The sequence below is a fragment of the Alosa alosa genome, chromosome 19 (assembly GCF_017589495.1).
Source record: "Alosa alosa isolate M-15738 ecotype Scorff River chromosome 19, AALO_Geno_1.1, whole genome shotgun sequence".
NCBI lineage: Eukaryota > Metazoa > Chordata > Actinopteri > Clupeiformes > Clupeidae > Alosa > Alosa alosa.
The window spans coordinates 26,876,356-26,902,150 of record NC_063207.1 but is presented as its reverse complement, the minus strand read 5'-3'; the positions used below and the strand labels follow the sequence as shown (position 1 = coordinate 26,902,150).

The window sequence follows — 25,795 nt, the reverse complement described above, 5'->3', positions numbered from 1 at the left end:
GAGCTTGTCTTTCATTAGGATTTTATTCAAATGTAAACAGAAGTCGTTAACATGTCACTTAGACATTTGATGCCCATATTTACCTGTTGCCCTAGAAGAATGTTAATACCCATGTTTTGTTTCTAATTGTTAAATATTTTCTGTGTTATTGTAGCAGTGTAGGATGCACACCCACTGTGTTTATGGTCCCATTGGAAATTGAATTGGGATAAATCAGCTGAAAATAGCCAGAGCAAAATATTTGCTGTCCATTAAAATCATATCCTACCAGGAATATCTGCAGAGTAAGGTGATGTGTGAGTAGTAGTTCAAATTCTCCAGAGGTAACACCCCTTTTTGCCTCATGTGCAAAGTAAGTTCTCGCCTGAGAGTCAGTGCTAAAATTGTATGAAGGTTCAAACATACTGATGGTGCCACAGTATGCACCTAGTCTTCGGTCACGACTCCCTGTCGTTGCCTTACTTTTGGAAACTATATTTATCTTGTTTTTTGCGTTCTACATGGAAGTTCCATACATATTTCCAATTGTATTTTATGCAGGTTTGTACAGAAAATGCTTCAGTATCTGTATTTGTACCAGTTTACGTCTAATTGACTGTGAAAATGTGCCTTTTTTATTCCAAAAAATACCTTTGAGTAGGCTATGGTATAGACAGTCCAATATACAAGAACCTTTTGTTAACATTTTGTTAAAATACAGACATTCTTCATTCAATAGCTTTCACAATTGTACGGTTGGGGTGAAGGTGGACAGCATGCAGCCCTGGCTAGAGCTGATAAGAGCTTCTAAGAGGCTCTGGCCTTGCCATTCTGCCCAAATGCTTGCCATGAAAGCAATGCTTGGAAAAAAAATAATTTCCCTATAGGCTTCCATTCACATGACAAGCCTCATAAAATAGAAGATTTCACCAATTATATGGTTTATAAAGGTTTTATATGCAGTCTCAAATGGTCATGTTGAATGTGCAGCTCAGGTTTTTATTCACTGAAACTGGGGGATCCTTAAAATGACAACTGTTTTACCTAATTTGTACTATCACATTCTAATTGTCATTTTCCCCAGATAACCATGTGGTCACTAGCCACCATTTGGATGAATGCGTCACTTAGCATTTAGGGCATTGTACCTGTAAACTGCATCTGAGGGTGTGTTCTCTTTTGGTTTCAAGAGTTCCAGGATGTCCACGTCATGGTTTTTATGGGGTTTGGTTTCTTGTCCACCTTCCTGGTTCGTAATGGCTTCAGCAGTGCTGGCTTCAGCTTGCTAGTTGCAGCCATGGCAGTGCAGTGGGCCATTGTGTTTCAGACTCTTCTGCAATTACCAAATCCAGGGCGAATCACCATGGAAAGGTATCCCTGTATGCCAACTCCTGAGAAAGACAAGATAGCAAAACCAAGTCGTCACACAAACACTCCTTGGAGATTTTCTAATTTGAAGAACTGAAAGAAAATGCATTTCAAGCAGTTAAAATGACTATTTGTGTTGCCAGTTTGGTCTTTGCAGAAATGAGTGCATTCTCATCACTGATTTCCATGGGTGTTGTGATTGGGAAGACCAATCCTGTCCAGCTTCTCTTAATGTCTTTGATGGAAGTTACTGGATTCAATAATTCCTCAATAAGTGGCTAATTCAAACTTTACTGAGTATAATCCTGGGATTGACCGTTTCAAATCTAGAAGCCCTGTTTTAATTTATATTTTACATGGCTTGTACATTGGACAATTGACACAGATGTGGGAATATCCCCTAGAATATCCCCTATCTATCTATCTATCTATCTATATAAATAAATGGCTTGTATCCTAACAGGGGTATTGAAGGTTATTGAACCACGACATGAAAAAGAGAAATCTGATCGAAAGATGACATTATTCTCCTTATTTGGTAAGTTAGAATGAACTTTGATCTTGTTAAAGCAACAGTATCAAGCAATTTACCTCTTTTAGGTATGCTTTCACATAACAATTCTGCAGTCTGGGATGGACCACCCTACACAAATGTTGGAAAAGCTTTCACTGCATATTTTCAATGCGGACTACTAGCAGAAAATCAATTTGGTTTTAAGCCTAAGCACAGCACAGATCTATGCCTTGAAAGAAGCAGTTTAATCTTACAGAAATCAGGGCTCTACAATGTTTCTAGGGTATATTGTTCCAAGGCATTTGACAGGGTAAATCACCATAAGCTTTTTACTAAACTTAAGCTTAGGGGTGTGCCTGGATGCATCATACGTATCCTGGTTTACTGGTATGCCAAACAGATGCATGGGGAAATCCTCACCCTTTAGTGTAGGCAATGGTGTACGGCAGGGGGGGCTTCTGTCTCCAGCCCTGTTCAATCTATACATGGACAACCTGTCAAAGCAGTTGGGGAAGTGTACAGGTTGTCTGATAGGGAACACTCTGTTAAACCATCTGATGTACGCAGACGATTTGGCTATTATGTACCCCAGCACTGTTGGGTTTCAGCAGCTGTTGGATATATGCTCTGAGTATGGGGTTGAGTTTGATGTACAGTACAATGCAAAAAAGAGTGTTGTATTGATATGTAGGACCAAAGAGGATCAGAAGCTGCACCTTCCAATGTTTTACCTGTCAGGGCAATCCCTCTGGGTATTTAACTGTACGAAATATCTTGGGCACATCATCACTGACAAGATGGAAGATGATGCTGATATGTATAGGCAGAGACAAATGTTGTATATCCAAGCAAACATGTTAGTCCGGAAATTCCATCACTGTTCTGATGATGTGAAAGTGAGCATGTTCCGTGCATACTGCACCCTTATGTATGCAGCCCCATTATGGGTACGCTACAAAAAGGAGACCCTGCGCAAACTTCAGGTGGCATTGAATGCCTGAGGATACTGCTGAAAAAGCCCAGGAGTAGCAGTGCAAGTAAGCTCTTTTGTGACTCAGGGCTAAGCACTTTACAGGCTCTCTTGAGGAACCTAATGTTTAAGCTCATGACCCGACTTGATGAGTCTCAAAACCGTATTATAATGATGCTCACAAGCCCTAGGTGCAGCTCGGTCAGATACCAATCAAATTTATGGAAACATTGGTATGGGTGCCTGTTAAGACTCTCATGAATCAGAGTATGTTTGTATGTGTTTATGTATCTATTCTTTTTTGTTGTTGTTGTTGTTGTATGTCTTGCTGTTGGGCCTAGAGCCTGTAATAAAGTTTATATATAAATACCCTGCTGGTCAGTGCCAGCTGTGGCTTTGACTGAATGATAATGTAACTATTTGGCATTTGTGCTTTCCTTTATGGGCCCATGTGTTCTCCTCATGTTGAGTTCTTGGTTAAATCTTTATTTTTCAGGGACTTCCTATGGATATTCTGGCCTAGTTTTAACTCAGTGCATTTACTGAACAACGATATGGATCTTGCAGTGCCTTTAAATGTCATCTGTAGCACATACCTGGCGATGGCTGTCTCTGCTGTAACTGCCATCGCGATTTCTGTTCTTTTCAACCCTCGAGGGAAAATCAACATGGTGAGGTTGGCACTAATTTTCTAAAACGTCCAGAAGACTTTTGTATGAGCAACATTTACAGAGATAAAGAGAAGGGGGAGGGCATGAAGTCTTTGAAAGCCCAATCAAAGAAAGCATGCACAAACATAGTGTATAAATTGACTGAAATATCTTGGGATGAGAAAATATGAGTTTTGTTACTTTACACCAGCACTTTGCAATACAGTTCTATGAGTGGTGTTAGGAGTTGAAGCTGACTGGTCCAGGTGTTGTTCTGCCAGCTTCATGTCCAGAACTGTATTCTCGCTGGTGGGGTGGCTGTGGGAGGCAGTATGTCAACTTTTCCTCAACCTTGGGTTGCCATGGCAGTTGGGTTATCAGCTGGCATAATGTCAACCTTGGGACACCAATATATTAAGGTACATATTTTTGCTTCAAATGGATCGATAATAGAGTATGGATCGGTAAAAACCTTTGTTGTTTTCTCCTTAAGCTCCTTATGGAAGTAGTTTTCAAATGCCATGACACCTGCAGCATTCTCAGTGTTCATGGGATCCCTGCCATTCTGGGATGGTTTGTTCGGCTCTTTCTTCAGTTTGCCAACTCAGATAGCACAACGATGTAGGTAACATTCCTGAAACCTTTCCTATATGTATTTGTATCCTTGTATGCACCCAACACAATATTCTAAAATCTTCACCCATCAGTGCAGTGAGGTTTGCTGTGTACCACATTGTGATCCTCCTCATCACACTTGCTTCAAGTCTGACTATGGGAGTCATTACAGGTACATACATAGTGGTCAATATTTAAAAAGCAGAGGCGGGAAAATATGGTTTCTGAAAGTATAAGTCATACCAAGTATTGGTTCTACTGGTGCACTTAACAGGAAATTTCAGTAATTAGATTATTCACTTAATTATTATTCAATTAGTGAATGTTTGGAATAAGGACCTTTACTTTCTGAACCCAGTTTTCCCCATTTTAGAAGAATACAGAATAAAGTTCAACATGCACCTACTGAAGTCTTTATGGACGATGGCTGTCTTTTTCAGGCATCATCCTGAAATAGAGGTTTTGGAGACCCCCTCAGGACAGGAAGTGCTTTGATGACCAGGCCTTTGGGAAAGTGAGTGTACTACCTGTAACATTATCCATAATTTGTTACACATTTGATAACAGCATGCAGATGTCCATATTGGTACAACACTCTATGGTATATATTACAATAAACTAATACTATGTTTCCATGAAAACAGCAATGTTTGTAAAACGAATAAATATTTTGCAGTTTCCCCACCTGGCAAAACACAAGTGAGAAGATGTAAACAATGGATAATCTTTGAGAGAAAAAAGTAATAAAAACATACATCAATAATAAGTTTCATCATACAACTTTTTGCTTTTCATTTGTTTACTTGTACTTGACTAGCACATATGGGATTGATTTCCCATTCTAATATACATAGGAAGACCATCTTACAATGTTTAATAACAAATCAGCTTTTTATTGTTTTGCAAGGTAAGACATGTAAAGAACCATTATTATGGCATCTTAGAGAATGGAAACTAAAACAAAGTAGTGCATGTTCTTTTTCCCCAACATCAGATGTAGACCAATCAAACGCTTAACACAAGATTAGTTGATTTTTCCTCAAAACGTGGACCTCAGATATCAAATTGTGCTTTTTACATAATGCAAATGTTTTTGCTAAAGCCACCACATACCATTTCTATAAATAATGTATACTTAAGTGAAAGCTACAGAATATAGTCTGTATTTGCTGATATGGACAGATATAGAGTAGAGGACTGCAACAGCACAAACAATTTTAGCAAAGGGTACATTTCACGTTTTCTTGCACAGAGGGACACATTCTGTAACATACTCACTCACACCATGAACAGAATTTCCAGCTTTAACGATTTTGGAAACATTCCCTTTGAAGTATTAGGTGGCACAACCATAAAACTCATATTAATCTTTATTTACCGGTGTATTTGAAAACATATGCAATATATGTATTTATATATATATATATATATAAAAAACAAAGGAGATTATGTACTAGTTAGCATCATAACTCTGGGCACCTCCTGTTTATTGATATATGACTGTTTTTAACTTTTTAACCTCAAACCACTGTTCTTATTAGGATATTGTTCTGGTTAAGTATTGCTACAGCTGAAGACTGTGCCAAGCAAAAATGGAATACCACACCACGGTATGCAACATAGACACAGCAACCCAAGTTTCTTATCAAAAATGGCTGTGGCCTCCATTCTTTTCATGTTTTTTTTATAACCACAGTCGTGACGAGATCAGACAGGTTTGACACTGCAACAAGCTAATGTTCTCCATGGGTGGCCAAGCTTTGGGGTCCATTTTGCAATTTTTGGTCTGACTGGTCTCATCACACCAGGGGTCAGGCTGAATCAAAGGGCAGGAGGCCAGCAGAAGCAGGTGTGTGTAACAGTTCTGCTGAGTAAAGACAGCTCATCACTGCCACAAGTCTTCAGTGCGTCCAAACTTAAACACCAGGCCACTGAAATAGAACAGAAGACATTGGTGCAAACAGACATCAAAATCACTACACAAGAGTCAAGCTTTCATTACATCTCAGGTGCTAAGGTTCAATTACACCCACAAATACACACTAGACAACCAAACACTTACCCAAAGAAAATGAAAGCATTTTGGAAAAAAACTGCAATTCCAGGGTACACAATGGGTTTCTCTGCAGGATATAAACAAAAACATATAGATTCATATGTGATTTTCACATAAGAAAGTAAAGCCTGTTTCTAAGATACTAAGATACTAAACATTTTGAGATAACCCAAGCGGTGGAAATGGGCTTCTATAAGAAAACTATTCAACATGCAATGAAAAGGACTAGGCCAACAGTTAAAGTACTTACGGGGGACAACAAATCCTCCGAACAAGATCCACATGGAAGCGATGAGGGATCCAAATGCCAGCATGAAGCCGATGAAAAGCCACACCCTGGCACCTAAAATAATTCATTCAGTGGAATTACATAGATTGGATTTAGTGGTGTAAACATATAAATATTAAAGAAGAAATCTGGTGATTTTTCATATATATCACCGTTTTTTTAGGTCACAGAGAGTACTGTTGGTATGGAACCCCCCCCCAAAACAATCATTATTATCTAGCTCGAGTTGTTGCAGCCAACAGTTGGAGCTTCCAGGCAGCTACGGTACTACACTCTGGGGGCATGTTCATGAGCCCCCATGTTCATGCCCCCAAAGTGTAGCGCTGTAGCTGCCTGGCTATTTTAGCTGTTGGCTGCAGAAACTTAACCTGACTCTCGCCAGATGAATTTCGTTCCGCCTAGCTCCACTCATCCATCTGGGATCGATCCATTGGAGAGGTGTTTCAGAAGGCTGGGCCTCATCAAAAATCCTTGCATATGATTGGATAAGTCACTTGTCCGTCATCTATTGACGTGCTACTTCACCCACTCACATCGAAGCCAACCCGTGACGCTGAGAAGTCTCACAGTCGCCTCTACGCTATGTCACATCTATGAAACTCCCGCCCTGTGTCCTGATTGGCTCTACCATCAAATCTGGTGCCAAAATCACTCTCAACGGAAGCAATCCCAGATGGATGTGAGTGGAGCTAGGCGGAACGAAATTAATCTGGCGAGAGTCAGGTTAGCAGAAACTCGGGCTAGGTAAAACCGTTTTTCATATCGACAGTACTTTGTGACCTCGAAAAACGGAGATCTATGTGAAAAAAAAGCAGATTTCTCCTTTACGTGAGGTCCTTGGCCTACATAACAACCATTCATAGAATAAACACACAAGCAAAACATATGCTGCATTCCATTTCTCTCGTAAGTGGTAACTGGGAATTGTGTCACACCCTGGTTGGCCGTCTTTCAGTTATAATAAGTCATAGGACCAAGAGTCTACCATTTGTTAGCAATCGCTTGTTATTAGCAATTGTTACCAAATATAGCAAAGCATAAAAATTAATTACATGGCATTTTAAGCATACCAACTGAATACTGATTCCTTTAACCGGGGTGATTCTATGAATTATTTGAAAGACTAATCTGCTCATTTGTATCAGTATAAAAGTGAACTACTGGTAGATAAGGGCCACATTAAATCTACCACAAACTGGGACTGGCCCTCTTTGAAATTCAATTAAGCAAGAGATTAGTGCAATGAGGTCTTCAAGGATTATTACTTTGGGATAAAACACTAGTGAAAAAGTAACAGTTCAGCTTCACGATCCATGTTGTGTTTGAAACGAACACAAGATCACTAATAATGTGGGAAAGCATTTCAACTGCCACATACCTGTCTGTCCCAGACATCCTTCACTGTAGCTGTCTCCCCTCACCTGTCCATTGGAGACAGCATTGATCCTGCAAAAAGAACATCATCATTGCAAATGGACTTTGTTTGTCACAGTCTCATTCTATTGTGAGCTACTGCAATGGCTTACATTAAAAAAGCCACAGTGGCTATGACTCCACATGTGTGGTAAGCATGGTGAAAGTCCTCTTCTATTGGATACTTTACAGCTGCATCAATGATAATCCACCATCCTGTGAAAAACTTAGACATAAAGACACAATTGATTAACTAAAACAGAAAAAAAAAAACTAAGACATTCAGATTCAAACTGCCCTGCTGAAAAAAAAAAACAGCTAGAAACCAGCTTATGTTGGTTAGTTGGTCTTTGCTGATTTTCTTCCAGCTCTTGCTGGTGTAGCTGGTGGGGCCACCAGCTGGATATTCTGGCGTGACCATCTGAGGAAGCTGGTCATGCTGGTGTGACCAGCCTGTCGTGTAGGATACAGCTGGTACAAGATAGTCATGTTGGTGAATAGCCTTAAGCTTGACATTCTTGTGTAAGATGATCACGTTGGCTTGCTAGAATGACCAACATAAGCTGGCATGGCCAGTTAAACCAGCAGTGTAGACCAGCAACACCAGCTAAAATGATCAGCTTGAGGTGGTACGACAAGCAAAACCAGCTGAACTACCATCGTAGGCTGGGTAAACCAGCTGAAGGTATGTTTTCGCTGGTCTAGCAGGTCAACCATCATAGGGTGGTCAAACAAGCTGGTTAACAAGCTGGTCAACCAGCAAACCAAGTTAAGCTGGTCAGGCTGTTTTTTTTTCAGTAGGGTGTAAAAGGGTACATTATCAAAAACAGCTCTATGCATAGAGCTACAAATAATTAAGGGTTAAACTGGAGGAACCTACAAGAACCCCAGCAGCTATCGAAGCTATTGTGTTTCTCTTCTCGCCCCAATCCACATTGCATTCACAGTCGCCACATCTGATTCCATCCAGAAAACCTGACATGATTCACCACCTGAGAAACAGAAGTAAACAGACATGTTATTTACACAGAAGTAAATTTTTAAGGCGCTTATACAGGTTACGTCGCCCGAAATAGAGTTGAGAACAGGACCATCCTATTCCCGAAATCTAGCAAAACATCTTAACAATTAGCTTAAAGTTACATGAAAAAAATCGATAGATCTCTGCGTGGATGATTGGGAAATGTAGGCCACCGAGGCGCAAGCTACAACACAACAATGCCAAGGAACTTATAACTAAAACCAAACGCTCTAGATTGCAGAACAAGAATCAAATGTGTTATTTGAAGAAAAATGTATCAGTGGACCAGAGTGCTAAAAACCTATTCACAAAACTATTTGAATTGTTCGACCTTCGTATTCGTGTCCTCAATGCTGCGCAGTGTCGATGGGTTCTTAAATGAGATGTTACACACAAAGGATTAACATTAACGTTCACTTCAGCTGTTGGTGGATAAGCGATAACACAAGCTCTTTTCGTGAGACAGCTTGGACAATAATGTAACAAGTTATGTGTATAGTTGATAGACAAAATACGGCTTTTCGATAAGCTACACATTCTGTCCAGGGAATAAAAGCCTCTACTCCTCCAACAAGCTACCTAGCTAGCAGTAGTAGTCAGCTGCCAGATCTTGAAAGCTAACGTTAATGTTATCCTGGCTAACCTAGCTTGTGTCGTTGCAGAAACGCCCGTTTATTCGCTACTCTAAAAACATACCATGATTCAAATAAAGTATATGTGTGATTTGTTTTGTTTTTTATCAACAACGCATGTAACCACGAATGTATTTGTGATGTACATCAACGGAATATTACCAATTCAGACGTCTTCGGTCCAGTTTCCTCCTTGTTTCCGACCGACTGACTTGTCTCAAGCGCATGCGCATGATCAATTACTGTCTCTAAACCATATTTACATCAGAGGACTTGTGAGGACTTGCGCAGCTTCTGGCACTGCGAGAGGCATTAACCATATTACAATGCTTTAGGCTAGACATGATAATATTAATGGTTCATCTGTCGTTATAAAAATGTCCTATTCGTAAATTCTTAATAGGCATTTTGTGTATTTTCCCTATCAAAAAGTAACAGGATATACTGGTTTATGAGTCATGTGAGAGTCAAGTCAAGTCAGAGAGTGGGTCAGATGACATTGTTGATCACAAGCATTTAGCCTGATTAACTCTGCTTTGATGGCTAAGCTACGAACTTTATTGCAGGACAGAGATAAGAGTTGACTGTACACACTAGAATGATAGTAAATTAGTATATCATATATAATATATTATATATCAGCAACAACATTGACAATACATTGTAAAATACTTTATTGTTAAAACACAAGCCCTTGGATGAAGTTAGAATAGGTTTGTCATTTGTTATCAAATAACTAAGTTACAGTTCAATGGCATACTTTAATTTTCAGACATTACATGATGACATATGACAGAAAACCAACAAACAAGTAACTTTTAAAGACATTCTGGGTTATGTCACATGATCACCTGAATAAAGCTAAAGCATTGCAGAAAGACTACTCTTTCTACCCCAAAGGCTGGTATTGAGTAAACTATTTAATATGAAGTTGTTTCTAAATAGATGTTTTTGTTAATTGATGTTTAATTGTACATGTTTCCAGTTGTCAAAAGACAAAGATATGCAAAATAGTCATGCCTTGATAAGTGTTACTGATGCAATACATCATCAAATACAATTTATGATGTACAAAGCTAAAATTATCTTCTGAAGTCATTACTAGAAGTAATAAAAAGCAATAGTGGTCCTTTTGAATAATTTACTAAAAGCAGTGCATTATGCAGACAGATCAATTTCAGAGAACACATCACAAACAGATCAAATCTACAGCAATATGTAATGGAGGAACATGATTGTTTTCACCTAGCTGTGCGCCATGACAATAACAAATATTTGCCTTACTTATCAGAACACTTTAAGTAGTTGCAAAGCAACGGAAATTGAAAGAATGATGACTCCAAGGTATCCAATGTAGCCATAAACACCACGCATCCTCTTTGCAGGATCTGAATAGTAAAAGTACATCCATGACTAACCAAAAAACATACATGTAACTCAACTATTCCGAACATACTTTATAAGGGCAATACACATTCAACTGCAAACTGAATTGGAACAGGTTCCCCTTTGTACAATTAATTAGGTTGCAATACAATTTTAGACACTGTTACACCTTAAAGCTTCTCTCATGGCTATTACATGTTCAGATGCACATATAAAAGACAAAAACAGGTAAATTAGTTACCAGTAATAGAAGACCTTACCTCCAGTGTAGTAGCCCCAGGCATATGAGAACCTACTGGTCACCCAGATGGCACCCAACACAGAGGCAGCAACCTAGTCAGCAAGGAAGAGAAGGCACATTGGGAACGTCTGTATGAGTGTATGTAGCCTATTACACATTAAGGCATATTATCTGAAATCTTAATAATTGTGATGAAACATTTCTTAACCTTTGATAAAACTTACAGGATAGACCAACGATGCAATTGTCTGAAAGACGAGCCACTGAGGATACACCTCCAGGGTATTTTGATGTGCTCTCTGAATGCAGTTAAACACCTGGTCCTTGTCACTGTACATTGCTGGATACTGGAAAGGAAGAGATCCAATGGTACAGTGGCACAACATAACCATGCAGCAAACCAAATAGGCCTAGTCTACCTTAAACCATCTAGACTGATAAGCAGAACAACTGTGCATTTTATGACTAAAGCATAAAAGTTTCCACATATAATCTAAACACTCTAACGTTTAATTTCAGACGTGGAGCCATTTTGTACCTGACCTTTGTGGGTCAATGACATCATTATTTCATTTTACCCCTTTATTCTTCATTACAATAATGTACATGTTTACAAATATGCTGTTTTATTCCAATAGAAAAGCTTATTTTGGCCTCAGACATATTCTTCCTGGAACACCAGTCTGGCCATTCCAGGTGTAAATGTAACCATAGCAACCAGGTATAAACATCCATAACGGACATTCGGACAACTTTTGATTTTGGTTTTGACAGTAAATAGGCTAGTAGGTTGGCCAGTGTGTGAAATCCCTAGCACGAGGAATTTAACATCTCTCCTGTGTAAAATATTAATAAAGAGTATAAAAGTAACAATAAAGTATTAGTAATAAATGTAAAGAAACTAACATAATAATATTAATTAATATATAGGGCTGTCAGAATATCTGATTAATTTCGATTATTTAATGTGAGAAAAAATTGATTCCGTATGACCTTTGACCCAGAGCCGTTCTAGTCAGTAACCATTCGACTGTAAAATAAAGGAGAGAGAAGAAAATGTGCTGCCTAGATCATTGATTGGAACATTTACTTTTAATGTAAATGATGGTGTTGATAAAAATAAAGTGCTGATTAAAATAAAGTCCTCTGCAATGTCTGCAGCAAGGAATTTGGATATCACTGGAGTTCGTCAACTTTTTTGAAATTTATATTTTCCATGAAATAGTCCAATTTCTCTCCTTCAACAACCGCTTTAACCCTCTCTGGTACAATTTTAGAATGACTTTCAGAAATATTTTATGGCCTACTCCTGAAAATTAGGGCCTTTTTTTTTACTCTGCCTGGTCCGAGAGGCCAAATCTGAGGTGGTTCCACGTCTGAAAAGGAAGTTCACAGACAAAATGTCATGCTTTCATCATAAAATGCACAAAACCTTTTATATATCTGCTTATCTGCTCCACTATTCCCTTATCTCACCATGTGCTCATAAGCAAAGAGGCCAAAGTTAACTTTTTTAAACAAGTGGACTTATGGCCTCTATCTCCAGTTAGTAATTTTTATATTCAAGAGTGCATGGACACTGTACTTTTCTCAGTATTCTCCACCCAGACACTCCTTCCTCTCCCCAGTCAGAGTGGCTTTGGCCCTGGCTCGCCATTCACACCACTCTAAGGTCCAAAGGAGCACACACACTCCTCCCTCTGTCCAGTCAGAGTGGCTTTGGCCCTGGGCAGCCACTCACACCACTGGAAGGCCCAAAGGAGCACACACACTCCTCCCTTTTTTAGGGCAGTCGTGGCACCTAACCCTTCACTGCTCCCCGAGCGCCGCTGTTGTTGCAGGCAGCTCACTGTGCCGGGATTAGTGTGTGCTTCACCTCACTGTGTGTTCACTGTGTGCTGAGTGTGTTTCACGGATTGGGATAAATGCAGAGACCAAATTTCCCTCACGGGATCAAAAGAGTATATAGTAGAGTAGAGTATTCTATCCAATTCATTTACGACATTAAACAAAATTCAACTTTCACTTATTGAACTTATAAACAGTTAGTTTCACCATTGACTGGCATACAGACAGGAAGGTCCATCTATGCTAGTGTACAGAGTAGTCTTACCCATGGGTACATGCCATACATGCAAACAAAATCAAATGCGGAGCCTACCTTCACGTCATATTTCTTCCTTGCAGACCCAACCTGAACTCCAAGATAACATAGCATTATCCAACTGTACAGGTACGTGAAGATCACAAGGCCGAAATTCGAGGGTAACACGTCAAGAACGTCCATCATGCAGGTACTTTAACATAAAATATTTTGAATATATAGTTTAGTCTCTAGTCTGTCGTTCTCGATCGTTTTCCCTCAAGTGAAGTAATGATTTTTGTGGAAGGAAGTAGTTCTAGTAGCCTAAGAGCCAGCCAAAGTGATTTCTAGTAGATAACAGTTCTCGCGATGTTTGCTGATCTGATCTGGTTGGTTATCATGTTTTCTTTGTTTAAATATATCCTACCTTTAGTCGTTAACTTTAGTATCCAACTAGTGTATATGCTTGTTCTTCACCAACTGCTTTGAATCGCCATATTGTGAAACACAAGATATTTGTGAGGAAAAGTGTGTAAACCACACTGGTCAAACGCGAACATGACGTCACAACATATTATTTGCCTCTGGTCATCGTGACTCGTGCGCATACCGTAGTCGCCATTGGAGACAGTCTGAAGGGCCAGTGGAAGTCCGAACAGAGAGTTATTATTTTGTTGCGAATTATTGTAAATGTGATCTCAGAAAAACCTAAACGAATCCATAAGTAAGTTTCCCTTGTAAACGTATTTGAACTTCAAATCAAAGGTTTCTTTATTTACTTAACGTTAATCCAGTTAAACAGACCGAACAGCGTGGCTTTAAGCGAGCTTAGCAGCTAAATCTGACGACGTCAACGTGAAGCTATCGCTGGTAAGTTCCTTATTGCTAGCTAGTTTGATAACTAACTTTAAACTGACCAAAATTTCGATATTATTGGTGTCAAATAAGAGTGGCATGGGGTGTGAAATATCCCTTAACTTTTCACTTTAAAATGTTGCTAGAAATGTCTGTGGCTAACCTAAACGTTAGCTAAATTGTCTTAGCTGCCCTTTGTGAGTGCTGACGCTAACATTAACTTAACGTTAGCGGATGGCCTGGATAGTGTAGAATGCTAAGTTAGTGCTGCTAACTATAGAGATTTTTCGGAATGTTATGTTAACGTTAACCCGTCGTGAGACTGCGGGGTTTTACGATTATCTATAAGATAGCTGTGTTTGAAATGCTACTGATTACGGTTGCGATTACGTGAACCATCGAGTCGTCCCTGGAAATTTCCAGAGTTGCGTAATGTCAGTGTTTATGAAACTCGGACAGCCTCGAGGGGCGGGCTGGTCTCACTTGTGTAACGTTAACGTCTAGGTTTCTGCGGAACTGTGCCTGTTTACCCGACACTTAAAATGTGTGTGTGTTTGTTATTGTTATTATTTTACCTTAGCATAACGTTTCCAAAATTATTTTGATGGCACATAACCTCAATTTTTTTTTCCATTATTATATGTGCCCTCTTATTTACTTATTTACTTACTTTTTTGTTTACTTGAATGTTATGTTTGTCTGTGGACTTAAATTGGTAAAATATGTCTTGTCTTCACCGTGGGATAGTGAGAAACGTAATTTCGATCTCTTTGTATGTCTGGAACATGTGAAGAAATTGACAATAAAGCTGACTTTGACTTTGACTTTACCGACCCCCCTCCGATATCGAAACGGAAAAGAGCTGCTATGTTACTGTAATTCTAAGATCTTTTTCTACAGACTGCTGTATTCCCTCTATATTATATTCGAGTTATGTTCATACTTTGTTGCAAAAGACGGATATTTAGTTCGTTTATTATTGCGCTACTCAACTGTAGGGGGACCCCGAGAGCAAAAATTGTTTAGTGCTAATTGAGCTGCTGATTCAATTTGTGTCTCGTTTTAAACCGCTGCAAAGTCGAAGTCATAGCATAATACACTTAGTCAGTGTTGTATTTAAAAAAAAAAAAATTCTAAATCGTTGTCTTTTCTGCTCTCCATAGAAAAATATGAAGACCACTGACAAGAGCATGCAAACTCAGACAGCACGTCTCAGTGAGGGGCTGAGGTTGATCTTTGATCAAGATCCATCCGGCTCTCCCTCCTCTAGTCCCCATTCCAGCAGCAGGAGCAGCCGCAGTACCAGCCGTGACCGTCGCTCATCCAGAAGCTCGAAGAGATCTCATAGGAGGAGACGTCACTCCAGATCTTCCTCCAGTTCCTCTACATCAAGCACCCAATCTCGTTCCCGCTCTCATCCACGATGCCACAGACAATCGTCACGCCACCGTTGCCGCCGTCATCGCCACTCGCCACCTCGCCGCTACCGGGCACGCTCCCGCTCCTACAGCCCTTCCCCGTCATCAGATCGCCACCACACACGCAGAAGCCGCTCTCGCTCCAGGTCACCCGACAGCAGAAGGCACCGTGGCGTCGTTGGCCGATACCGTAGCAGGCCCTCTGACTACAGCCGCAGGAGCAAGTCCCGGACACCCGAGCAGTCCTCAGTCCATCTCAGTCAGGATGGTAAGAGCTTTTTTTGCGCCTGCTTCTAGTATATGGCTCTTTTATTTACAGAGGAACTTTATATTTGTCAGTTTGCAACACTACTGACACTAGTGGGTTACATTTTCCTCTATTGTTAGTGTCCTTAATGTTAGTTGTCAAGCTGATAAATTGATAATCTTGGGTTGTCCTTTAACAGAAAAAAGGGAGCTTCTGAGAATTGCTGCGGAAAATGCAGTGAAGATTGTGGGGTCAGACCGGTTGCAGTTGCCTGAAAGTGTGAAGAGGACCCTCCAGTCGGAAGAGAAAGCAGCCCTTTCACCAGATCATAGCAGTCCAGTCCCATGGGTGAGACCAGAGCCAGAACCCCAGCAGAGTCTAGAACAGGTGGGTGTCAACAGAAGCAGATCATTTATTCTTTTGTGCGTCCTGTTTGAATGAGGGATAGAGCTACAGAAGACCTTATTTTACACTTGTACAATGTAACAGTACTTGAGCTACTACTGCTACTACAATGGAGATGTGCAAGTAGTGTAGTATTTGAAACTGACCATTGCCAATATGGCTATCTGAATGCCCACACACCAGTCAATAAGTAAAAGATTGTTAAGAGTGAAGGGGTCTCTTTATTTATGTATTTATATTTTTGTAATTGTGAAACATTTTTTAAACTGACACATTTCTCTGGCTCGTTTCTATAACTTTTCAATTTCCTTTTGATAAAGAAAGTGTATTTGCAGGCATCTGACTGGCCTGGATCAGGCTGATTATAAATAGTCCTCTAAACGCTGTGTGTTAATTACAGCAAAGGCTTATTCGGGTAATTTGAGTCATCGAGTCTGTCATGGACATTTAAAGAAAATGTTGAAGGTAAATGAGGTTTCTCCCCTTAGTAAGCATAAAGTTTTGTGTGTGTGTGTGTGAGGCGAGAGCATGCTTGATGTGTGTGAGTGTGTGTCTGTGTGTCAGAGCGAGAGCATGCTTGATGTGTGTGTGTGTGTGTGTGTGTGAGAGCGAGAGCATGCTTGGTGTGTGTGTGTGAGAGCGAGAGTATGCTTAATTCTTTCCTGTGTAAGTGTGTGTTAACTCTTGACAGCCTTCGTATCACTGTCTGTAGGAACATGGTTTAGCTTCATGTGCTCTGCCTTTTTGTTTTATTCATTTCTTCAGATAACATGGTCTGCTCTCCAGCACCCCTTGGATTTAGGAGAGCGAGGGGGCAGTCATGTGACGCCACTGGGTTTGTGGAAAGGGTTAATTCTTAAGTCTCACTTGCACATTAAAGGTCAAGTAACAGTTGATGCCTGTAGTGTACCTTGTTTAATAAGTACAGTACATATTAGTAGCGCACCATAGTTAAGTGTACATCTTTGTATAGCATTGATCTCCACCCTTTCAAATTGGAGACTAGCTCGTTTCAACATAGACATTAAAGAAGTAGCCAACGCCTCATATCTGACTACATGTAACGTACTAGCAGGATCTGTTCTTCATGCATAACAGAAACGTTTGTTTGTTTGCTCTTGGTTGAAACGGATGCGTTGTTATTTGGCAGAGCCATCCTCCAGCTTGCAGAAGAAGTGCAGGTGCTGGGACTGCACAGTAGTGACTATCCCTGAGCTGAAAACTTAAAAACAGAAGAAGAAACAACCCCCTCCCCCTCTCCATGTACCAAAGATAAGTTTGTGCCCATTCTGTGGCACAAGTTGGGGTTCAGAAACTGCATCATCAGAGAAAGGGATCTTTTATTTTTATTTTTGTGCTGTTATTTTTTCCTTTTCCCTTCAAATATACTGGAACTAACTGGTCCAAAAGTTCGGCAACTGCCCATTGGCAGCAGTGCAGACAGATATCCGTTGTAACATTGCAGATCGTAGATATTAAGTCACAATTATGCCTGTACATTGTGGCCTTAATGACCTTGAGATAGTCATATGCATGGATTGTTGTCTAAAGACAAAAAAAAAGGTCACATCTCTATCAGTCTGAGGATGATGAAGAAAGTTTGAAAAGAGTTTGTGATCACTTTGTTAAACAAGTCTGTTCCTTTTGTCTTTCTGGCAGATCACAGAGATGGCCTCAGAGGATGGCGAATTAAGCCCCAAGATGTCTCCAAAGAGAAAACCCATCACGTTCAGCATCAATGTGAGTATGAATGGCAGAAACAAAAGCAGTTGTGCATTTTTGTTTCAAGTTTGTCACGTCACAAATCCACACAAGTATTAAGAAATGTGTGAAATTCTGAGTATATATTCCTAGGAAAGAAAGCATGCTTATGATTATTTTTGTATCTTCACAGAACACTGTTGCAAAGCCGACGAATGGCAAACCTCAGGGCATGGCAGAGGTTAAGGTAACCTCCAGGGTTGACATCGTGGGCAGTAAAAAGCCTTATGGCCAGTGGATCCCCGTCAAGACAAAAGTCCTTCTTTCATCAAAACAGTAGCAAGCTTGCTAGTCCTTGCTGAACTTTGTATATATTGTATTTATTGTATATATGGGAAGGGGGTGTATAGAATTCATCATAGATATTTTCTTGCAGATGTACAGTAAAAAGCAGTTGAGGGAATTGGGAAGAAGGCAAGAAGAAAATCTACAGGTGGGATATTTTTGTGACGTTTCTGTGGTTTGAATAAAGACATATAATGTGGATTTGTGAGTGGCTCTTAGTCCTTTTTGTCTAGCTCTTGATATGACTCAGATACAATAAATGTAAATAAATAAATGAGACTTCATACCCAGAAAAGGATAGGCTGGAACATGCACTAGTGACTAGTGGGACTAATGACTAATTGCACAACTAGCCAGTAGATGGAAGTAGAGGACTACATCTAATGTCACCTCATCTTGTACGATTCCGAAGTTCAAGGTTATTAGTGGTTTTAATAAACAACGAACGAAGGGGATAAAATATCGGATATTTGAATGTTGTGGTATAAATCCTCTGCAATTAATTTTGCAGCCATGACAGTTGAGCCTTGTTTATAAAAACAGATTTGGCAGGTGTACAGCATTGCTTTTGGTCTTTAGAATACCTCGAGCGTGTACCAGTCTGCTATGGTCCCAAACGAGTCAATTCATGCGTTGCCTTACATGACCTCCCCTGCCATTTATCAAGGGTGTGCTCTTGCTATCACGGAATTCGAGCATTTAGTTTTGACATCAGAATAATTGATTCCTAGTTCTAAAATTCGTTTGTCAGTTGAGTTCACATTGCAGCTAGGGGGCGGGATTTTTTTTATTTAGGCCTACATGTCATCAACGTTCATGCGCACATGTAGGCCTATTCATTCATGTCCGAAAGCATTTAGTGAGGGACTGTTCTACAACATCCTCACGGTGCTGTGAGCTGCAGCTAGCAGACTTTATTTTGATGTAGATACTCCGCCACAAGGGAACGCTGCCCTCTAAATCGGGAACATCCTGGCAAAACCACAAAAGAATCTTGACACATCTTCTGAAGATACCCCTCCGTGTTTACAGATGCACATAAAGGCCTCCATTGTTTGCCAGACACAGAACGCCTTTTCTGTTTGGCTTGAGAAAAATGCTTCAAGTCACCCCTCGCAGGCAAAGTTTATTTGATGTTTAATTTTCTCTTTTAGTGCCACGGATGCCGGGCATCTATTTGAGGCCATCACATGAGTTTAATTTGTATTCAAAGGCGCCTGTCTTAGGACTCGTAACAAGTTAAACAATAGGGCTATCTTATCCTCACCAAAAGACTCTCAACACCTTACTACAATCAATCTTCTGCGAGGTAATATACATGTCTTTAGACTACGGTCGGAGTTGGACTCATCAACATGAAGCAAGCGGATACAATCTAATCAAATATTGTAAAGGTTTGTGGACTAATGGGGATGTTTAAGACTTAAAGAATGGAGATGTCCTTGAAAGCTGTTGATCAAGTGATCTAAGGTAACTTGAAAGCTGTATTGAAATGATGAACAATTACTGACTTGAAATTTTAACAGGGTATGTGTGTGTTTTAAGCACTCTCTTTGCCAATGTTGGGTAGATGTAGGATTGTCTGCAACTGGCTGTCATTGTTACCTGTTCCCTTTGCAGTTGAGGTCATGTTATCATAAACGGTAATGGCACTTAAACAGACAGTGAAAACAAGTGGCAAATGAGGTAGGCTACCTCAATTAGGCCACATCAACAAACCACCCAGATTTCTACAATGGTTTTAAGGTGGTATGGATGCTTTGTATTGACTTGACCCCTTGTCATCATGTTGCCCCTCATCCTAGGATTTTGCAACTGAGTGGAAATGTATGGGGTAAGTCATAAACAATCACTAATTCTTCGCACGCATCCGCCTTTGAAAGCAGCCGTCCCATCCACAAACCAAACAGGGCAATTATTTTTACCCCCTCCAAAGCTAATTCATAACATTCATTTACCACATGTGGGTATCACATGCACTTATCTGATTCATATGATGGTGTGACACGTTACAAAGAACCCCACCGCCCCATCTATACACACACGACTACTCATAGTTGGCTGCAAGTGCTGCATCTTTGACTTGTTCTCTTCATGTAAGATGTTTTTATTCCATTCAGCTTTGCAGGGGTTTAATTAAAGTCAAACCGTGTCCTCGGGCCCCCTGGCATACTGTACAGGCCTCAGGAGGACCCATTTGACCAGGCACGCCAAGGAAATCAGCTGCTGGACTTGGGAGAGTGTGGACAGAAGACATGGCCAATTATGACAGCATGAGTTTCTTCATTGTCTCCTTTGATCTAGTTTCAGGTCACAAGCCTTCTCCTCTCATGTCGCTCTGCTCCGAGGCCTGAGATGAGCCCGATAAAGTCACCAAATTGAATTGCAGAATTGTTGTTTTTCTCCGTACACCTACACTAATGCATTCTTTGGCTGGTATTTTTAATGTGGCACACTGGCAGTATGCCCCCTGGAGATGAATGGTTTTGAATTCTCACGCACACTTGGGAAGCACATGAGCACACACACGCACAAACAACCAATGTGAGTCACCAATTCCCACAGATAGAAGGAAACGTAATTAAAAGATGTATCAGTAAACACTATAGTTGTTTATTATGCAAAACAAACAAGAAATCATAAAAGTGGAATAGAATGCATTTATATAAACAAAAAAATACCGATGCGAATAGAAACCTTGCATGATCAATGAATCGCTATATGGTCAAATGCTTTGCCTGCTTAAAAGAAATAATATAAAGAAATGTAAGAGAAATCTGTTTCACAGTCACCTCTGATGATATCACAGTCCTCACTGCTTTGTTATGCCACCCTTCAACCAGAAGACAAAGAGAAGCTTGTTCTCCACAAAGATAACAGGGGATCGCCCAGAAGAGAAATTATGGGTGATTTTGTTTTTACAAGCTGATGGACAGCTGCTGAATCCGGAAATGTCTAGAACATTGACCTACGATTACACAGCAGTTCCTCTCTCCAGGTTCTGTTTGATCTCGGCAGTATATTTGCCGTAGAAGCGCTCAGCCTTCTTGTTGAACTTGGCGTTGCGCTCGTTGATGTAGTCAATGTCCGCGTCGTCGTTGTAGGCTCGTCTGCGGCTGTATTTAGCCCGCTTCTCAATCCTGTTTGGAGGGGTGAGGAGAGGTAAAAGTGACAGGGTCAGACAGAGATTTGTGCTTTGAATACCCTAGAAAAAAGGATTCACTCGACTGAATCTTTTCCAGATGGTCTTGCTTCACTTTCTGACATGCAGTTAATTCGAGGAGCTGACAATACAATGGAGCCAGTCAACTTTCAAGCCCGCTGAAGCAGTACAGCTAACACAGACACTGTCATTTTTTTTCTCTCTCCAAGCATCTTCAAAGCATGGAGATATGCGTCATGGCCTGGCACCGACTGCATTGGCTAATCTCTCACAGAAGCTATGGCTACAATAGGACACCCAAAAATAGATCTTGAAAGCATAATCTAGCCTAGAACACCAAGGCTGACGTTACACACACGTTATCAGTTTTCCAAGTGCTGTTTGTCATGGAAAATCATGAAAAGTAGCACTAAATGCCCATAGCATGACATCATAGGTTAAAGCACATGGTCATTCTACAAATCGCCCCAATTTTTCATAGCTTTGTTGTCTACACAGATGTCTACAACACAAAATATAAACTGATGCAGATAATTTAAAGGGTAACCACTAATTGCTACATCTTCAGGCTTAATCAAAATTTCAGATTGGCATTGTCTGGCCCAACACTGTACACAGCAAAGATAGACGACTCAGATGATGCCATCATCTAATGTTATTCATGACTGCACTGTTGAACAGAGGAGTCTTTTCACAATGTTAAGGCATGTCCTGGTCTCTTTCCTTCCCCTCCAACCTCCCACTTACTGCTTCTCCAGGTCCTGGACCATGCGGTCGACGCCTTCTTTGGTGGGCACGTGGGTTCCATGAATCAGACTGTTGGAGGTGGGGTGGAAGTCCTCACCACTGAAAGGTAACCAGAAAGGTTCCATATCACACATAATGTACTCTGTGCACACTATATTTCATCAGTTCACATTCCTTACATTCAAATATTTAACATGCAACATTTAATTCATCTCCATTATCATTTAACAGGCATAAAACTGGCATAGCAGGTAGTCAAGTAAAAGTGCACAAGGAACATACTATTCCTCTCGTTGTCTTTCGTAGCTCTCCATGTCTGGCTTGATTTGCTTGGTGAGACGCTGGTACTGCCGCTGCTGGGCTTCAGCATAGCCTTTTGGGTTGGCCAGAAATAAAGAGAGATGGAGAGAGAGAGAGAGATACAAAGTCAGTGGGAAAGGAAAAACTCTTCAGTTCATAATTGCCAGGACCAATGAATAACAGCCACGTTTCCCCCTCGCCCCCCTCCCTTGTCAATTCATCTCCTTAAGGCTTGAAGAGCAACAGCTGGCAGCCATATTGGCCACAGTATAATAAATAGTGGTGCGCTTCCACTGTGTGTGAACAGGACTCACCAGAGAAACCCGGGTCTGGATTCTTCTTTTTCTTCTTCCTCTCCCACCTCTCAGCATCTTCTGCACTGATCTCAAGCAGCTTCACACGGTGGTAGTTCTCCCCACGCTCTGCACACTCCTACAAACCACACAGCAGTTTATCAGAGCTGTGCCTGTGGTGCAGGCCAATGTTTGCCTGACATGGACCCCTTGCAGGGCACTCAATCTAATTTAATTTAATTCAATACTCTTTATTGACATGACCACTTGAAAAGCCCATGGTGTTGCCAAAGCATTGAATATACAGAATATAGAAAGCCTCAAATCATAAAAAATACAGAACTCTGTATTCTCTTTGCTCATTCTGAAAGCCTCATAAGCACCTTCCAGGTGTTAGCTTTAAGAATTAGCAGGTCTGATTCCAATGTGACCATAAGGATGGCACAGCCATGAGATAGCACTATTGTAATATTTATTTTTGTAAGCATTATAGTCCGGACTCTAACCCGCAACACACAGCACCTCCAGATTGGGAGGCGAGTGCACTAGCAAGGGAGCTAAAACCCATGGGTGCTAGCATCGCTTACAGCTCTTACATCTCTTAAGGTGTCAAGAGGGAGGTTTACTCAGCATGCGTAATGCTCAGCTATGTCTCAGTTGGCTACCATTATACGCATCCCCCTAAACCTCACTCCCATCGTTGACACGGCACCAATGTAATCTTCTCCCTAACATACATACTGCACAGCTCCGTCCCAACTGGCTGCTACAGAGACGCTGATATATTGCAACTTGGGCTATTTTATTAATATAAAAACTTTTTGCCTGCTGCCTCATTTGAAATTTGCTGGTTCAAAAGAATACTTCATTTTAAATGTTTAACACAATATGGATCACAATTAAAACATTTTCCAATAGGTAAACGTCAGATAGCAAACCAAAATATAACTCTGTGCTTAATATGAATTGGGGAAAAAATGCTATTAATCATAATCGGCTGAAAATGCTAGTCTATCACCTTATTTCAAAAAACAAAAAAGAAGGGCAAAATGTTCACCTTCTTCTTCTCATCGACCATTAGCTCATACTCGAGACGAGCTTTCTTTGCCTCCCAGTTAGATGGAAGTTTCAGTCTCTTGTCCTCCTCAACCACCTCCTGATGGTTCTGTTTGCGTGCTTCATTCTGCAACAGAGACATACACCATACTTACTACTCAACTCTAATGAGCATGATAATCAGTTAGGGATGCAATAGTATGAGTTTTTAACTGTATAATACTAATATAAATTGCATGGTATTCTGTAATTTGACACCGTACTGAGTGTCAGTAAGCAGCACAAGTCAGACAGATTTAGCTAGGAGCCAGGATGTGAAAAATTATTTCGATGTTGCATTTTGTAATGGTTATGGATGGTTTCGGATGGTGTTCTCAAAGATGGGTTCATGTGAACATGTCTGACATGTTTCATGCTTTGCCAGACACTTTTATATCCATACTGGGTTTGTTTGGTACACAATGTGTATATTCATACCATGGTATACCACAATAATGGGATACCACTGCAACACTTTAATCAGCGTCTTTCAACAAGTTCATTGTTTGTTATTTCCCAGCAGCAACAAAATAGCCAGTTTGCATAGTCAATATCACTGAGAAACACTGTTGCGCTCACCCTTTTGAAATGAAGTTCACGGAACTTTCTTAACCTCTCCTCTCTCTTCTGGGATGCGAGGCTTTCTGTTGTCTCTTCTTCAGGAACTGGCGTAAACACCTACGTGAGTTAACAGAATGACTGAAACCAGCTAATATAGGCAAACTTATCAGATCATTATGAATATTATTATTATTATGAATACTGCGCCAAATATAATACGGATCAAAAGACAAAGGGTCTAACATTACATTAAGCTGAGCACTCGAACTTAATAACACCAACACCGAACAAATAACGTTAGCGCCGACACTGCCGCATTTACCAAATGAGTTTAACATCACTCATAATACCGTGTTTAATCCTTATTCTTCTCCACTACGTACGTACAATTATATAATTCATAATCATGATTAGCCATTCACTGATGTCGTAGTTTTTTCCCGACCAACAACCTCAACAACGTTGTCTAACGTTAACAGTTAGCTAAAAGCCCGACGGAAAACTGCGACGACTAGTGAATAGTCAAAACTAGGGAAAATCAATGAATATCTGCCGTCGTAAATATACAGACACAATGAAACTGTCAAATAATAAACCAGTTAGCGCAGTTTAAATACCAATAATTACATTTTTCGAAATATGTAGCATAGCAATCCCTACCTCTACACCAGACGCCATCTTGAATATTGTAAACAGGAAGTGACGTTTCGATATATTAATTTGACTTTTAACACTGGTAGGTTACCAGACCGTGTAGAAGTGAAGTTAGTAGGCTGATCAAGGATTTTTGGTGTATACTACACAGGCCGACCTTACTGCAAGTGTTGTGTTGCCCCATGTTACTGATAAGATACAATTTGGTGAATAGTTTCACTTACTGTTTATGGTAGGCTACCAACAACTCACTTGATAAATTCTTTAGAATCTCCAGTGTCGGTAATAGAAGAAAAGCAGTTTGATATAGGACAGCCTGTAGCCTAATTCAAACTCACTTTTTTTTTTAATTAAGCATTTAGCCTATCAATATATATATTATATTGTATAGGACACTGATTCCCCCCCCCCCCTGTTCAGCACAAATAGAGATTAAACTCATGAGTGCATGGCACTTTATGTGTGTCTCTGTAGTTTACACTCAAGAATTAGGGGATATAAACAACTGTCTGCAGAGCATCTTTAACACAGTCTGTCGGTTTGACTAAAATAGATGCATTTCCTGTTTGATTATGTTATAATTAACTGAGCACTTAAAGAGGATGTAATTAAGCAGAGTTTATAGCCTCAGATTAAAGCATCCTCCAGATCACAGGCGATGGTAATGGGGTGATGCATTTTCACTGGAAACCAGATGTAAGACCATCACAATGCAAAACAATGTGAAACATTGGTTGGTCAAAGACACAGTAGTCAGGAAACAAATCCTATTGGATACCAATTATGTAAAGCAC

At 40.3% G+C, this 25,795-nt stretch overlaps 5 protein-coding genes across 9 annotated transcripts; 2 read left to right on the top strand and 3 right to left on the bottom strand.

Moving 5' to 3' along the window:
- The first annotated feature begins 407 nt into the window (after positions 1–407).
- On the top strand, positions 408–5,798 carry rhd (Rh blood group, D antigen). Its single transcript, XM_048270878.1, is given in 11 exon segments — positions 408–540; positions 1,170–1,350; positions 1,491–1,608; positions 1,611–1,710; positions 1,811–1,889; positions 3,328–3,502; positions 3,763–3,900; positions 3,975–4,102; positions 4,189–4,268; positions 4,537–4,610; positions 5,793–5,798. Coding segments are annotated over 11 exon segments (1,212 nt in total).
- tmem50a (transmembrane protein 50A) lies at positions 4,969–9,765 on the bottom strand. Its single transcript, XM_048227376.1, has 7 exons — positions 9,670–9,765; positions 8,735–8,846; positions 7,968–8,080; positions 7,820–7,887; positions 6,403–6,495; positions 6,159–6,219; positions 4,969–6,027 (listed from the first exon to the last, which is right to left on the bottom strand). The coding sequence occupies exons 2-7, from the start codon at positions 8,834–8,836 to the stop codon at positions 5,982–5,984; spliced, it is 483 nt and encodes a 160-aa protein (XP_048083333.1). The 5' UTR covers positions 8,837–8,846; positions 9,670–9,765; the 3' UTR covers positions 4,969–5,981.
- A 392-nt stretch (positions 9,766–10,157) lies between these two features.
- Positions 10,158–13,740, bottom strand: mgst3b (microsomal glutathione S-transferase 3b). Its single transcript, XM_048227377.1, has 5 exons — positions 13,645–13,740; positions 13,296–13,431; positions 11,359–11,481; positions 11,154–11,226; positions 10,158–10,895 (listed from the first exon to the last, which is right to left on the bottom strand). Exons 2-5 carry the CDS (start codon positions 13,422–13,424, stop codon positions 10,795–10,797), a joined length of 426 nt encoding a protein of 141 aa, XP_048083334.1. The 5' UTR covers positions 13,425–13,431; positions 13,645–13,740; the 3' UTR covers positions 10,158–10,794.
- A 90-nt stretch (positions 13,741–13,830) lies between these two features.
- rsrp1 (arginine/serine-rich protein 1) lies at positions 13,831–18,389 on the top strand. 4 transcript variants are annotated; one of them, XR_007191815.1, is made up of 6 exons: positions 13,831–14,087; positions 15,236–15,758; positions 15,937–16,124; positions 16,908–16,977; positions 17,293–17,882; positions 18,037–18,118. XR_007191815.1 is itself a non-coding variant. In XM_048227375.1 (5 exons), the coding sequence occupies exons 2-5, from the start codon at positions 15,242–15,244 to the stop codon at positions 18,181–18,183; spliced, it is 933 nt and encodes a 310-aa protein (XP_048083332.1). In that variant the 5' UTR covers positions 13,836–13,941; positions 15,236–15,241; the 3' UTR covers positions 18,184–18,389. The 4 variants fall into 4 exon arrangements, 2 of the variants coding, with proteins under 2 accessions (XP_048083332.1, XP_048083331.1); XR_007191814.1 differs by having other exon boundaries at positions 16,908–17,882; XM_048227375.1 differs by lacking the exon at positions 16,908–16,977 and having other exon boundaries at positions 13,836–13,941; positions 17,802–17,882; positions 18,037–18,389.
- Positions 18,390–20,779: 2,390 nt separating this feature from the next.
- On the bottom strand, positions 20,780–25,078 carry syf2 (SYF2 pre-mRNA-splicing factor). Of its 2 annotated transcripts, none has more exons than XM_048227869.1 (7): positions 25,008–25,078; positions 24,366–24,464; positions 23,749–23,874; positions 22,713–22,830; positions 22,381–22,471; positions 22,099–22,197; positions 20,780–21,328 (listed from the first exon to the last, which is right to left on the bottom strand). In XM_048227869.1, exons 1-7 carry the CDS (start codon positions 25,023–25,025, stop codon positions 21,163–21,165), a joined length of 717 nt encoding a protein of 238 aa, XP_048083826.1. In that variant the 5' UTR covers positions 25,026–25,078; the 3' UTR covers positions 20,780–21,162. The 2 variants fall into 2 exon arrangements, with proteins under 2 accessions (XP_048083826.1, XP_048083825.1); XM_048227868.1 differs by lacking the exon at positions 25,008–25,078 and adding an exon at positions 24,735–24,770.
- Positions 25,079–25,795: the final 717 nt, after the last annotated feature.

Excerpts from the sequence above, each read along its gene's own strand:
- mgst3b (XM_048227377.1), bottom strand. The coding sequence starts at position 13,424 with ATGATGGACGTTCTTGACGTGTTACCCTCGAATTTCGGCCTTGTGATC. Across the intron at positions 11,227-11,358 it reads TTGCATCGTTGGTCTATCCT|GTTGCTGCCTCTGTGTTGGG; the intron begins GTAAGTTTTATC and ends CTTGCTGACTAG. Across the intron at positions 10,896-11,153 it reads CTGGGGCTACTACACTGGAG|ATCCTGCAAAGAGGATGCGT; the intron begins GTAAGGTCTTCT and ends TTTACTATTCAG.
- rsrp1 (XM_048227375.1), top strand. The coding sequence starts at position 15,242 with ATGAAGACCACTGACAAGAGCATGCAAACTCAGACAGCACGTCTCAGT. Across the intron at positions 16,125-17,801 it reads CCCAGCAGAGTCTAGAACAG|ATCACAGAGATGGCCTCAGA; the intron begins GTGGGTGTCAAC and ends TCTTTCTGGCAG. Across the intron at positions 17,883-18,036 it reads CCATCACGTTCAGCATCAAT|AACACTGTTGCAAAGCCGAC; the intron begins GTGAGTATGAAT and ends GTATCTTCACAG.
- syf2 (XM_048227868.1), bottom strand. The coding sequence starts at position 24,755 with ATGATTATGAATTATATAATT. Across the intron at positions 22,472-22,712 it reads TCCAGACCCGGGTTTCTCTG|GCTATGCTGAAGCCCAGCAG; the intron begins GTGAGTCCTGTT and ends CCAACCCAAAAG. Across the intron at positions 21,329-22,098 it reads GTCCAGGACCTGGAGAAGCA|GATTGAGAAGCGGGCTAAAT; the intron begins GTAAGTGGGAGG and ends CCCTCCAAACAG.
- tmem50a (XM_048227376.1), bottom strand. The coding sequence starts at position 8,836 with ATGTCAGGTTTTCTGGATGGAATCAGATGTGGCGACTGTGAATGCAAT. Across the intron at positions 6,220-6,402 it reads CGGAGGATTTGTTGTCCCCC|AGAAACCCATTGTGTACCCT; the intron begins GTAAGTACTTTA and ends TATATCCTGCAG. Across the intron at positions 6,028-6,158 it reads AATGCTTTCATTTTCTTTGG|TGGCCTGGTGTTTAAGTTTG; the intron begins GTAAGTGTTTGG and ends GTTCTATTTCAG.